At 42.5% G+C, this 14604-nt stretch overlaps 1 protein-coding gene across 2 annotated transcripts in view; it reads left to right on the top strand.

Annotated features, from left to right (window-relative positions):
- Positions 1-639: 639 nt before the first annotated feature.
- Positions 640-14604, top strand: part of LOC110522031 (ectonucleotide pyrophosphatase/phosphodiesterase family member 1) — a 68552-nt gene continuing 54587 nt past the window's right edge. Inside the window, exons 1-7 of one of the 2 annotated variants that reach the window (XM_021600094.2) lie at positions 640-1004; positions 4808-4880; positions 5290-5415; positions 6494-6619; positions 7603-7666; positions 11860-11957; positions 14364-14443. In XM_021600094.2, the coding sequence (XP_021455769.2) occupies positions 867-1004; positions 4808-4880; positions 5290-5415; positions 6494-6619; positions 7603-7666; positions 11860-11957; positions 14364-14443 (705 nt within the window). In that variant the 5' untranslated portion in view covers positions 640-866. Of the gene's footprint in view, positions 1005-1348; positions 1521-4807; positions 4881-5289; positions 5416-6493; positions 6620-7602; positions 7667-11859; positions 11958-14363; positions 14444-14604 lie in introns of those variants that run through there. The other variant, XM_021600095.2, reaches the window with a different exon arrangement.

Here is a 14604-nt window from a genome sequence, read left to right as displayed (position 1 = left end):
ATATCAAGTCAGTTATGACCGAGTATAGAAAAAAAAATGTCTTCAGTGGGGTAATTGCTATTACCGAGAATAAATATCAGAACTAACTGTTCATATTTAATTGTGCCAGCGTGTGTGTGCCAATCAGATTGTAGATTTCTCCGAACCCGTTTTATAAAACAAATTGATGACTGAAACAATTATGTTAACTGTTCAAATTTAATTGTGTAATCCTGGGTGTGTGTTTGATCCCAACTTTGTAACCTTCAGAGAACGTTTCCAGAACGTTCCCTGCTACCGTCATACAACCAGAAAACCATCCGTTTGAACCTTTAGGGACCAATGGTAACCTTCTGAGAACATTCCCCATTACCTTCATACAACCAAAAGAGAGCCTTCAAATAGCATGAAACTCTTAGGGAACATTGGTGCAACGTTCATGGAACGTTCCAAGAATGTTCTTAGAAACAAAATGTGTTATCTGAGCAGTTATTGTATACTAAATTAATGTAATATTAAATGTTCTGGTTGAAAACAACACAACACACTTGTTGCAACTTTAGCTCTAAATATGCATGGTGGAGTCTATTTTAGATATTTCCTCTAGCGTGAAGAGGGCAGACTTGAGCGCGCGTGGTCTTGGCTCACTCTTGACTATTATAGGGTTACTACTCCAATACCCTACTTCACCCTGGCTCAGCTGGCTGCACATGGTGAAAGAATTACAATACAAACTTTGAGTCAAGATAAAAAGAAGGCGGTCTTAAATCTTCTTTGAGACCTACAAAATCTGAAGGCAAAAAGGGGACCCGATTATTCTCTTAAAACTGCTAATAATTTATGTGACAAACTCCTGGGACAAAAACTGTCGTGACCAACGCTGCAGAATGGAAATATCCAAAGGGGATGAACATTCAACTGAGCATGCTGCCAATTTACTAGGTTCACCTGGTCGAGACAATCAGATGAGACACAGTGGACAGGTCCACAAGAAGAGGTCGAACAACTGCATGGTAATTGTTGTGGTGAGTGGCATTATTGTAACTTTTCGTTACTGTAATCTAATTGTGTAGGCTATTGAATTATTAGTTCAAGGTCCAATGCAGCTTTTTGTTTTATCTTAAAATCCAAATAATTTCTAGGTAACAATTAAGCAACTTACTGGGATTTGTTTTTCAATTAAAAAGGTAAATAAACATATAGCTTGTTAGCAAAGAGCAATTTCTCAAGCAAGAATTTCGCTAGGACTGTCTGGGGGTTATCGTTTTTATCCAGCCAAACTTGTTGCAAAACCATGCCCATAAGAAAGATAGCAACTTTCAAAGCCCCGCTGACTGGTCAGAGTTCGGTTGTTCCCTGTGAGAATTAAAGGTGTGTGAGAGAAGGAAGAATGCTATACAGACCGAATCTCCACCAAATCAAAACACTGCCATCCATACCTTGCATTTTCCCGAATTTGGATATGAAGTTGCATGTAGCTTTTTCGTGAGTGATTACAGCGAGCCTGACTGACCAGATTGGTAGCTGCATTGTTTTTGGAGGTAAGTAAACTGAATTATAACAAGTGTTTTCGCTATTTTACAACGCCGATTGGGCTGATGTTGTCTAGCGTTAGCTTAGTGTGGTTAACGAAAGGTCTATTGGGAAACTTAGTTACATGACATTTCTGCTAGTTGGCAACTAAAAGATGCTGCGTAGCTAGCTCCATTGATTCACTATTACTGACAATCATGTAATGTTAGCTATCTACAATTGCTTGCAGTGAAACTGTGCACCTCCCGCAGTTCATGGCAGGCACGAGCAAACTTCGTCACAGGGAACGTCCAAACTCTGACCAATCAGCATGGCTTTGAATGTTGCTAGGTTACTCATGGGCGTGGTTTTTATTTATTTTTCATTTCACCTTTTATTTAGGTTAGGCCAGTTGAGAGCAAGTTATCATTTACAACTGCGACCTGGCCAAGATAAAGCAAAGCAGTGCGACAAAAGCAACAACACAGAGTTACACATAAACAAACGTACAGTCAATAACACAATAGAAAAAAAAATATGTACAGTGTGCAAATGTAGAAGATTAGGGAGGTAAGGCAGTAAATAGGCCATAGAGACCAATACTTACAATTTAGCATTAACACTGGAGTGATAGATGTGCAGATGAGGATGTGCAAGTGGAGATACTGGAGTGCAAAAAGATAAATAACAATATGGGGATGAGGTAGTTGGGTGTGCTATTTACAGATTGGCTATGTACAGGTGCAGTGATCAGTAAGCTACTCTGACAGCTGATGCTTAAAGTTAGAGAGGGAGATATGAGACTCCAGCTTCAGTTATTTTTGCAATTCGTTCCAGTCATTGGCAGCAGAGAACTGGAAGGAAAGGTGGCCAACTGAGGTGTTGGCTTTGGGGATGACCAGTGAAATATACCTGCTGGAGCGCGTGCTACAGGTGGGTGTTGCTATGATGACCAGTGAGCTTAGGTGGGGCTTTACCTAGCAAAGACTTATAGATGACCTGGAGCCAGTGGGTTTGGTGATGAATATATATAGCGAGGTCCAGCCAATGAGAGCAAAACGGATGGCACTGTGATATACTGCATCCAGTTTGCTGTGTAGAGTGTTGGAGGCTATTTTGTAAATGACATCGCCAAAGTCAAGGATCGGTAGTATAGTCAGTTTTACGAGGGTATGTTTGGAAGCATGAGTGAAGGAGGCATTATTGCAAAATAGGAAGCCAATTCTAGATTTAATATTGGATTGGAGATGCTTATGGGGGTGATCTGAGTGGGGAGGGGAAGAAAACTAGCTGTTATTGGCAGAGAGGTTTTGAACTCTCTTTCTTATTGGTCTTTTAACTAATTTACACCAGGCAGACCAAAACTCCATCCCACCAAAACAGGCTGAAATTTCAGGCGGTCTTTAAAAAAAAAATATTACACTTAATAATTTTCAGAATTTCACAGTATTATTCCAACCTCATAATGTGGAAATATTTATAAAACGCTTATAATATATACGATTTTGACTTCACTGGGCCTTTTTTAAAGGGATAGATCACTAGAAGGTATGTGTGTATATACTCCCAACATGGGGTTGTGAGATTTACTCTGTAACCCAGTATAGTGTCCTCAGGCGCCTGCAGTAGGTTTCCACCAGACAGTCTGTTTGCTTTCCCTAGAACTCGGTTAGGCACTGCACTGTAGTCCTGGCTTCTCAGGACACCAGCCAGGTCTCTCTCTCTCTCTCTCTCACTCTCTCACTCTCTCACTCTCTCACTCTCTCACTCTCTCACTCACTCACTCACTCACTCACTCACTCACTCACACAAGCTACACATTGTACAGCATTTGATCCTTGAAAAAAAATCTTCAGAGTTTTCAAAGCACTCCAAGTTGATGACCTGTCTTCTTTACGTCAAGCTCTTTATTACTGGTCCTTGGTTTTAATTGATCATGAGAGAACTCCATGCCAATTAGACCTCAGTACTAATCCTGACATGTCCTGTTAGCCCCTATTGAGACCCTCTTTAAGCCGTGTTGATAAGACTGCTGGATATCTTCCCTTTTATCATTAGCTGACTTAGTTGAAACTTTAAACCCGTGAGATCCAGTCTTTGAATATCCCCGCTAATTACAAAGCCCCAGCTATTCACCCTTCCCTGGGCAAAAGGGGCCAGGCAGAGCAGCTCACCAGGCAGCTAGGAGGAGGGGAGCTCGTTTATGACCTGCTTTTACTTCTCTATTAGAGAGGGCCAAGACCCAGATGTGGAGAATTCAACTTTTTTTTGATTTGTGCACCGAACAGAATAGAGTCCTACGTTAGAATGGAAAAGAGTGTCATATGACTAATTTTCTAAAATTATACATGGGGATTATAGTTATTTAATTCAACTCGTTTTGGTTGTTTTTATTTCTAGGAATTTTGTCACATTTTTTAAATGTAGTTTCTGTGGTTTCGTTCAACATAGGTCCAACTGAGATGTTTTTTTCTGATGCACTCTAGACCCCCAAAATGTCCAGTTATAGCTACAATAATGTTTCTCAAGAAAGCAGCAGGCAAAGACTGCTGCCAACTGTCTCTTCATAATTTTCCGGACACAATACTTTTCTGTGTTATGCGATGTCACTTGGCGGTCTCGATTTACTGACCTTACTAACAGTGAAAGTGATTTAAAATCCCATGTACACAATAAATATAAAAAAGCCACAAAATAAGCTCCAGAAAATGTGAATACTTGGGTGAAATAGAACAGGGTTATCATAAATCTTGTTGCAGACAAAGTAGAGTAGTAGTCTGGTTAGATCAGACTGAGTGCTACATAGTGTTCAGTCTGGTTTAACCAGGCTATTAGAGTACACTCACAATCAGGATAATAGTTTTAATTGGATGAGAAGATATCGAAGGGTCATAGCACTTCATTTATGATGGTTCATCAGGATACTATGCATTGTATACCCCTTTCACACTACTAAACTGAGCTGAGCCAAGCTGTACTGTGCTGGCGTGGTGGGGATTCCACCATACTGGAACCGTGCTGGAAAGGACTATGTGAAAAGAAAATATCCAAGCTAGCACTGTACTGTTTGGGTCAGCAGGATACTGTGAAAATGGTAATTGTGGACTATACAAGGCACATACGTTTGCTATCGCTCTTCCTCTCAGTTTCTTCCTTCTAGAGTTTTTTTCTGGCCACTGTACTCTTACTTCCGCTTGTATTGCTCTTTGAGTTCTAGCACTTTGACAACTGCTGATGTAAAATGGACTATAACTAAATGTGCTTGATCAATAGCTACACATGGGAACTTTTCAGATGTTTCTCTTCTCACCTATAGGTAATGTTGCTGTGCTTGTTGATCACCGTCATCACAGTCATATTTGCCTTGAAGCAGCACTGCAATGTTAAAGGTACGGTTTAGTAAACAACTGGCCAACTCTGTTTACAATTTATTGTCTCTTCTATTAGCCCTTGAGCTTGGCCACTGTGCAAAACTAACCAATTATAACGCAGAAAGAAAACCGTTAGTACATAAACGCTTTTCAGCTAAAATAGAAATACATTTCTAGTCTGTAATTGAATGCATTCCCTGTCCAGTTTCAATGTTTCTATTCTCTCTTTTGAGAAAAGAAAAAAACTGTTAAGGATTAGCTTAAACATCCATAACAAACCAATCAGATGTACTGATTCCTTTTTTAAATCTGTCAAATGATACCAATTCTGAGTAACATAATGATATTCTGAGTAACTTAAATTACATTCTGAGTAACGTTGTTGACATCCTGAGTAACATAATAAAACTCTTCTCATCCCCTGTAGTGACGAGCTGTAAGAACAGGTGTGTGACTGGGAGCAGTGACAAGTCTGCATCGTGCCACTGTGACCCGTCTTGTGAGAAAGAGGGAAACTGCTGTCTTGATTACACTGAGGTGTGCGTAGACCCTGGTAAGTCCAACAGCCTACATCACGTGTTACTGCAACACCACACTGCCAGAGGTATGTAGAGCGGGAGCGCATAGGTCAGGTTACCCACCAGCGCTACTTTGATGTTGTTAGTCTTTTTTATGTGTGTGTGTGGGGGGGGAGGAGTGTTCGTGTGTGTCAGTGTAGGCTGCTGAGGGGAGGAAGGTTTGTATTAATGACTGGAATGGAGTCAATGGAATGGTATCCACCATATGGAAACCACGTTGTTGATGTGTTTGATTCCATTGACTCCATTCCAGCCATTATTATGAGCTGTCCTCCCATCAGCAGCCTCCACTGGTGTGTGTGTGGGTGGATAGACTCCTCCTACAGATTACAAAAACATGTTTTATGTGGACTGGAATGTTCACTTCAGATGCAATGTTGACTCTGGGAAGAGGCTGACCATTACAGCATCCCCAAAATACCCCTCTTCCATTTTACCGTCCTTGTGTGACTATCACTGTGGCTATCCGTCCCCTAGCTTGGGTGTGGTGTGGCAATCTGGGCAGTGTTGTTCCCCCACACTATGTGGTTAAAATTTTGCCACCCAATCATCATGGGACCCATGTGTTTCCTCTACGAGGCCCATTTATAGTGAAGGGATGGTAAATCAGAATTTGTTTTGATTTTCCCCATGATTGCTGTAACACTGAAGCATGTCTCCTGAGACTGAGATTAGCATCCCTCTTATAGATTGTCCACTTGACCGCTGTCAGAGAGAGAATGTTGGTCTGTCTGTTCTAATGGGTATCACTCACTTGCTTTAGTGTAGTGCTTTGTGAGAATATTCAATTGTGAGAAACTGTAGTTCACTCATTGATGAAATGTTTGGATATAGGGTAGTCCCAGACAGTGGTAGGAGTGATGACCGATTCTTCAGCTACTGCTGTGTCTCGGAGGTGACTCTCCTAACCATACACACACGTACACTCTCTCACACGTGCTCCCATATTTTCGCTGTCATAAACTCTCTCTGTCCTTCCCTCACTCTCCCTTCTTCACACTCACATATTTTCACACTTTTTCTCCGTCATAATGATTTCTCTCCCCCCTCCAGGTCAGCGCTGGACCTGCTCCAGATTCCGCTGTGGCGAGCAAAGGTTGGCCGATAGCCTGTGCTCATGCTCGGATGACTGTGTGAAAGCAGGGGACTGCTGTGCAAATTACTACAGCTCCTGCAAAGGTAAAGGCCATAGACTAAACTTACCCTGTGTGGGTTGCAGCCCCAAAATACATCTGTGTGTTCAACAGACCATCAAAATAATTATCTAATGCTTTTATAGTCCCAAAAGTACAAGCTCCACACTATATCAATGGCACCTCAAATATTTCGAAGTATTTGGCGCAGGTCTGTTGTGCAATCCTACATAAAGGCCTATACTCAAACAGTGTACCTAGTGCTGTCCGGTGATGGCCCTCCTCACTGCACATGGTTTAATTATGATTTCCCTCAGAGAGTTGTTTGTTTAGAGTTGGTAGGGTTGTATGCCCAGGGAAAGTAATGCATACCATATGTTAGTACTTTGCGTTAAGGGATTTCAAGATGTACATTTGCAGCTGAATATACACAGTGTGAATACCACACCTCAGATTGTAAAACATTGTTTTCCCTATAGTTCCTATATGCACTTTGCGATAATGTGTGTGTGTGTGTGTAATTTTTGCTTATTGGTATTTCTCTTTTCTAGCTCCTCCTGTGTGGTGGAAGGAATTCCCCAACATAAGGCCCTCTCAATCTTTCCCTATCCTTGACAGTCTTTAATTTTAGACCAGTGTTTCTCCACCTTTTTGTACCAGGGACGAACAAACTAGGGTCCTTCCTTCTGACATCTAGAACTGATTCAATTGGTGTCAAGAGAGTTAACCATCTGAGGGACCAGTCAGAAACATCTCAAGGACCAGTCCCGGACAGGGAACCAAAGGTTGAGAAACACTGGCTTCCTTCTCACTCTAACTACCCTGATAAAGCTTTAACTCATGGTCATTTCAGCTATCATTCACCATTCCATAGCTTGCATTAGCCTACGCAATCCAAGCACAATGCTTGCAAGCACGTATTAGATTTTAGTCTGGTAGATATACTGTAGATTTGATGTGTTTGGTAGTTAGCCACATTAGCCTCAAGTTATCCTCCGTGAAGATAGTATGGTTGATGATATTTTCCAGTGGGAGTGAAGTCCTGGATAGAAGAGGAGTGCGAGGACATTCAAACACCCCAATGTCCTGCCAGGTAAGTACTTTTCCACAACTACTGCTGTGCTTTCTCTGTGAGAAACAGTATCTAATGTTGAACTTGAAGGTCCTCCTGTGGTGCACAGCACATAGTACTTGATTGAGATGGCTTGATAGTATATTTTATTTATTTATTTTTATTTCACCTTTATTTAACCAGGTAGACTAGTTGAGAACAAGTTCTCATTTGCAACTGCGACATGGCCAAGATAAAGCATAGCAGTGTGAACAGACAACACAGAGTTACACATGGAGTAAACAATTAACAAGTCAATAACACAGTAGAAAAAAAGAGAGTCTATATACATTGTGTGCAAAAGGCATGAGGAGGTAGGCAAATAATTACAACTTTGCAGATTAACACTGGAGTGATAAATGATCAGATGGTCATGTACAGGTAGAGATATTGGTGTGCAAAAGAGCAGAAAAGTAAATAAATATAAACAGTAGGGGGATGAGGTAGGTCAAATTGGGTGGGCTATTTACCGATAGACTATGTACAGCTGCAGCGATCGGTTAGCTGCTCAGATAGCAGATGTTTGAAGTTGGTGAGGGAGATGAAAGGCTCCAACTTCAGCGATTTTTATTTATTTATTTATTTATTTATTGTTTTTTATTTTTTTGCAATTCGTTCCAGTCACAGGCAGCAGAGAACTGGAACGAAAGGCGGCCAAATGAGGTGTTGGCTTTAGGGATGATCAGTGAGATACACCTGCTGGAGTGCGCGCTACGGGTGGGTGTTGCCATCGTGACCAGTGGGCTGAGATAAGGCGGAGCTTTACCTAGCATGGACTTGTAGATGACCTGGAGCCAGTGGGTCTGGCGACGAATATGTAGCAAAGGGCCAGCCGACTAGAGCATACAGGTCGCAGTGGTGGGTGGTATAAGGTGCTTTAGTAACAAAACGGATGGCACTGTGATAAACTGCATCCAGTTTGCTGAGTAGAGTATTGGAAGCTATTTTGCAGATGACATCGCCGAAGTCGAGGATCGGTAGGATAGTCAGTTTTACTAGGGTAAGTTTGGCGGCGTGAGTGAAGGAGGCTTTGTTGCGGAATATAAATACGATTCTAGATTTGATTTTAGATTGGAGATGTTTGATATGAGGAGGAGTTTACATAAGGAGAGTTTACAGTCTAGCCAGACACCTAGGTACTTATAGATGTCCACGTATTCTAGGTCGGAACCATCCAGGGTGGTGATGCTAGTCGGGCGTGCGGGTGCAGGCAGCGAACGGTTGAAAAGCATGCATTTGGTTTTACTAGCGTTTAAGAGCAGTTGGAGGCCACGGAAGGAGTGTTGTATGGCATTGAAGCTCGTTTGGAGGTTAGATGGCACAGTGTCCAAGGAAGGGCCAGAAGTATACAGAATGGTGTCGTCTGCGTAGAGGTGGATCAGGGAATTGCCCGCAGCAAGAGCAACATCATTGATATATACAGAGAAAAGAGTCGGCCCGAGAATTTACACCCGTGACCGGCTCAGAAACCAGATTGCACAGCGGAGAAGGTACGGTGGGATTCGAGATGGTCAGTGACCTGTTTGTTGACTTGGCTTTCGAAGACCTTAGACAGGCAGGGCAGGATGGATATAGGTCTGTAACAGTTTGGGTCCAGGGTGTCTCCCCCTTTGAAGAGGGGGATGACTGTGGCAGCTTTCCAATCCTTGGGGATCTCAGACGATATGAGAGGTTGAACAGGCTGGTAAATGGGGGTTGCGACGATGGCGGCGGATAGTTTCAGAAATAGAGGGTCCAGATTGTCAAGCCCAGCTCATCTGTACGGGTCCAGGTTTTGCAGCTCTTTCAGAACATCTGCTATCTGGATTTGGGTAAAGGAGAACCTGGAGAGGCTTGGGCGAGTAGCTGCGGGGGGGGGGGGGGGGGGGGGGGGCTGAGCTGTTGGCCGAGGTTGGAGTAGCCAGGAGGAAGGCATGGCCAGCCGTTGAGAAATGCTTGTTGAAGTTTTCGATTATCACGGATTTATCGGTGGTGACCGTGTTACCTAGCCTCAGTGCAGTGAGCAGCTGGGAGGAGGTGCTCTTGTTCTCCATGGACTTCACAGTGTCCCAGAACTTTTTGGAGTTAGAGCTACAGGATGCAAATTTCTGCCTGAAGAAGCTGGCCTTTGCTTTCCTGACTGACTGCGTGTATTGGTTCCTGACTTCCCTGAACAGTTGCATATCGAGGAGACAATTCGATTCTATTGCAGTCCGCCACAGGATGTTTTTGTGCTGGTCGAGGGCAGTCAGGTCTGGAGTGAACCAAGGGCTATATCTGTTCTTAGTTCTGCATTTTTTGAACGGAGCATGCTTATCTAAAATGGTGAGGAAGTTACTTTTAAAGAATGACCAGGCATCCTCAACTGACGGGAGGATCAATATCCTTCCAGGATACCCGGGCCAGGTCGGTTAGAAAGGCCTGCTCACAGAAGTGTTTTAGGGAGCGTTTGACAGTGATGAGGGGTGGTTGTTTGACTGCAGATCCATAGCGGATACAGGCAATGAGGCAGTGATCGCTGAGATCCTGGTTGAAGACAGCGGAGGTGTATTTGGAGGGCCAGTTGGTCAGGATGACGTCTATGAGGGTGCCCTTGTTTACAGATTTAGGGTTGTACCTGGTGGGTTCCTTGATGATTTGTGTAAAATTGAGGGAATCTAGCTTAGATTGTAGGACTGCCGGGGTGTTAAGCATATCCCAGTTTAGGTCACCTAACAGAACAAACTCTGAAGCTAGATGGGGGGCGATCAATTCACAAATGGTGTCCAGGGCACAGCTGGGAGCTGAGGGGGGTCGGTAGCAGGCGGCAACAGTGAGATACTTATTTCTGGAGAGAGTAATTTTTTTAATTAGTAGTTCGAACTGTTTGGGTATGGACCTGGAAAGTATGACATTACTTTGCAGGCTATCTCTGCAGTAGACTGCAACTCCTCCCCCTTTTGTAGTTCTATCTTGACATAAAATGTTATAGTTGGGTATGGAAATCTCAGAATTTTTGGTGGCCTTCCTGAGCCAGGATTCAGACACGGCAAGGACATCAGGGTTAGCAGAGTGTGCTAAAGCAGTGAGTAAAACAAACTTAGGGAGGAGGCTTCTGATGTTGACATGCATGAAACCAAGGCTTTTTCAATCACAGAAGTTAACAAATGAGGGTGCCTGGGGACATGCAGGGCTGTATACTGTACACATAGAGTACTGTCACATTACAATCTGTGGGTACTATAGACAACACAGCACATTATGACGCCAATGTACTGTACACAATTTGAGGCCATTTGCTCTACTTGTAAATACTACTATAGATGTGAGACAAAACAGGATTAACCCAATGTGTGTGTAGTGGTAAGGCTGTGACCCCAGACTTGTTAGACTATGGAAAAGTAAATGTCTGGTTTTGTCTCGAGTCCATTTTTAGTCTTAAGTCCTTTCCAAAGGGCTTTGAACTAATGAATGTTTTTTCTTTTGATCGTTTTTTATTTGTATTTTTATGACTGACGTCACTCGTTATTTATTTTTAAGGTGTTTCTATTTGGCTGTAACTTCAATTTAGGGTTTATTTATTAGTGGTAAGTGTTTATAGGACCCTGGTATGACCCTCTCTGTCATGATGTATAGATACGTTTTATACGCCTATTACAGAACCACAGAGAGACTTAAATAACTCAAATATAACGTCACTTACCCCAGCCAATGTTATCTGTTATGTGGGAGAAAAGAGGGGGGAAGGAAGAGAGAAAGAAAAAGCAAAAATTGTGTTCAACAGATATTTGGCTGTATCCTGCATTGTATTTCTGTTGAAAAAGGGAAGGGGAAAGTTTCAGTTTAAGGGAAAGGGGAAACCCAGTGTAACCCACAGGCTTTTGATTCATCTTGGATGCAGCCATCTAGCCACAGGCCTCTTCCTGCCCTGCCCCTCCTCTCGCTGTGTGTCTGTGTGGGCTGAATCCATCCTGCCTCTCCTCATCCAGTCCATTCACGTCAGTTCCCCTCCAAACAAAGGGCTGCTTTGTGTTCCCCCACATAGTCACAGCACAGCTACTGGAACTGTTTCCACTGTAAACATCTCCACTGTGCCAGACTTAGACGGTTTTAGATTCATGCTTTCCAGGGAAAATGTATATTCTGTTTTCCCCTAGAAGAGTTTCTAAATGTAACCTCAATACAGCTCATTCTCTGGTTTTGTTTGTGTCCTCCAGTTTTTCCAAACCCCCTCTGATCCTGGTGTCTATGGATGGCTTCCGGGCAGGTTATTTAAAGGCCTATGGCAGTCTTCTTCCAGTCATCAACAAATTACGTAAGTCAGTCCCCCAAGCACACCATTGTTTTCTGAGGGCAACATTTGGAGTGAGACGTTGTAATAATTCTTCTGGCAAAAATGTGTTTTTTGGTTGAAGTGAAGTCCGATTACAAGCAACTAGAGATGTCTCTTTCTGGTCACAATAAATCACAGGAGGTCGGTGGCGCCTTTAATTGGGGAAGATGGGCTCGTGGTAATGACTGGAGAGTGATGAGTGCAACGGTATCAAACACATGGTTTGATGCCATTTCATTCACTCCGTTCCAGACTTTATTATGAGCCGTCCTTGTAAAATGATTCCCCTATCGGACCCGAGCCTGGGTTTATACCAAGCTAACGTATGGAATTGTTATAAGATGATCATACCAAGGATCATTTAGCTATTTGATTTATAATAAATAAATAATTTGATGAAAGATAGAATTTGGCCTTACTGCTATTAGCTCATAGAAGGTATTGAATATCAGAACTGAGAGTCAAAACACACATCAAAAGGAAGTATGCTTTGAAGTGTCTGTCGTACGGTAGAGTGGGGTAAGTTGAGCCATTTTTTACAGCACTCCTTCAGGGGAAATATAGTATTCTTTCGAACAAACATCTATATACATACAGTGCCTTTGGAAAATATTGAGACGCCTTTACTTTTTCCACATTTTCCTGCCTTATTCTAAATGGATTAAATGATAAATGTTGCTCAGCAATCTACACACAATACCCCATAATGACAAACTGGTTTATAGAAATGTATATAAAAAAAATTAAAAAACGTATTTAAATAAGTATTCAGACCCTTTTCTATTTGACTTGAAATTGAGCTCAGGTGCATCCTATTTTCCATTGATCATCCTTGAGCTGTTTCCACAACTTGATCAGAGTCCACCTGTGATAAATGTAATTGATTGGACATGATTTGGAAAGGCACACACCTGTCTATATAAGGTCCCACAGTTGACAGTGCATTTCAGAGCAAAAACCAAGCCATGAGGTCGAAGGAATTGTCCTGAGACAGTGCTCTACAGATCTGTGGAAGGGTACCAAAAAATGTCTGCAGCATTGAAGATTCCCAAGAACACAGTGGCCTCCATCATTCTTAAATGGAAGAGGTTTGGAACCACCAAGACTCTTCCTAGAGCTGGCCGCCTGTCCAAGCTGAGCAATCGGGGAAGAAGGGCCTTGGTCAGGGAGGTGAAGGTTTACTTTCCAACAGGACAACGACCCTAAGCACAGCCAAGACAATGCAGGAGTGGCTTCAGAACAAGTCTCTGAATGTCCTTGAGTGGCCCAACCAGAGCCCGACTTGAACCCAATCGAACATCTCTGGAGGGACCGGAAAATAGCTGTGCAGCAACGCTCCCCTTCTAACCTGACAGAGCTTGAGAGGATGTGCAGAGAAGAATGGGAGAAACTCCCCAAATACAGGTGTGCCAAGCTTGTAGTGTCATACCCAAGAAGACTCGATGCTGTAATTGCTGCCAAAGGTGCTTCAACAAAGTAGAGTAAACGGTCTGAATACTTATGTAAATGTGTTATTTCAGTTTTTTTATTTTTAAATCGATTAGCAACAATTTCTGTAAACCTGTTTTTGCTTTGTCATTATGGGCTATTGTATGTAGATTGATGAGGGGGGGAAAACAATTGAATCAATTTTAGAATAAGGCTGTAACGTAGCAATGCGGAGAAAGTCAAGGGGTCTGCCAAATGCACTGTACATTGAGTGTATGACATCTTCCTAAATATTGACACAAAATTAAATAATTCATTTTGTGTATGGTTTCCTAGAAACGAGGGTGGCTCAACTTACCCATTCTCCCCTATATATAAGATTTTTGGGGGATGGGCACTAAAGTACTTAAATGCTTCCATAGATTTAAAAAAAAACTGGTTCCCGGATCTCCTGGTCTGACAAACACAACTGTAGCTCGGCCACCTTCCACCACAGATGCGTAAAGCCGGCAGATGCAGTGGATTGAGATGCAGCCCATGCAAAAAAACATATCTCTAGTTTAAACAGATTTTGATGGGGAACAGTCTAGTGACCTGCATGAGACCTGGTTTGAACTCAGCCAGTCATGAGATTGGTTGTGTTCCCTGGCTCAGACGTTGTATGCATCAACTAATGGTTGCGTGCCACATTATTGACTGGCAGATTGCTATAACATATGTGGTTAGCTGATACATAAAATACCTATCCAGGCTTTGTAAGATCTGGCAGGCGTCAGCAACGCCTGGGCAGAGGAACGCGCTCCTTGTTTCTTTGTCTACTTGCGCGTTTGGCAGTCTGACATCCTTTCAAACAATTTCAGGGAAATTATTCTGTTTAGGTAAAGGATCCTAGGATCCTATCACAGCTGTTTCTTTGGCAGCTTAGATTTTTTTATTTGATTTGACTTCATTCTATTTCAGGCAACTGTGGCACCACTACCCCGTACATGAGACCTGCCTATCCCACCAAGACCTTCCCCAACCACTACACCATTGTGACTGTAAGGGTGTCGCTCCTCTTAGTTTATATGTAACCAGTTACTTTGGTAAAGAATTGTATACACAACGTGTTTTATTTGAAAATTGCTTCACTCTTTGGAATCACTTTTCTTTTTCTTTTTTAAAAATCACCTTATCCATCAAGTACAGTCACTTACCATGA

The sequence above is a fragment of the Oncorhynchus mykiss genome, chromosome 4 (genome assembly GCF_013265735.2).
Source record: "Oncorhynchus mykiss isolate Arlee chromosome 4, USDA_OmykA_1.1, whole genome shotgun sequence".
Lineage (NCBI taxonomy): Eukaryota > Metazoa > Chordata > Actinopteri > Salmoniformes > Salmonidae > Oncorhynchus > Oncorhynchus mykiss.
Note: the sequence above shows the minus strand (reverse complement) of the source record. Positions and strands in the feature narration are given on the sequence as shown.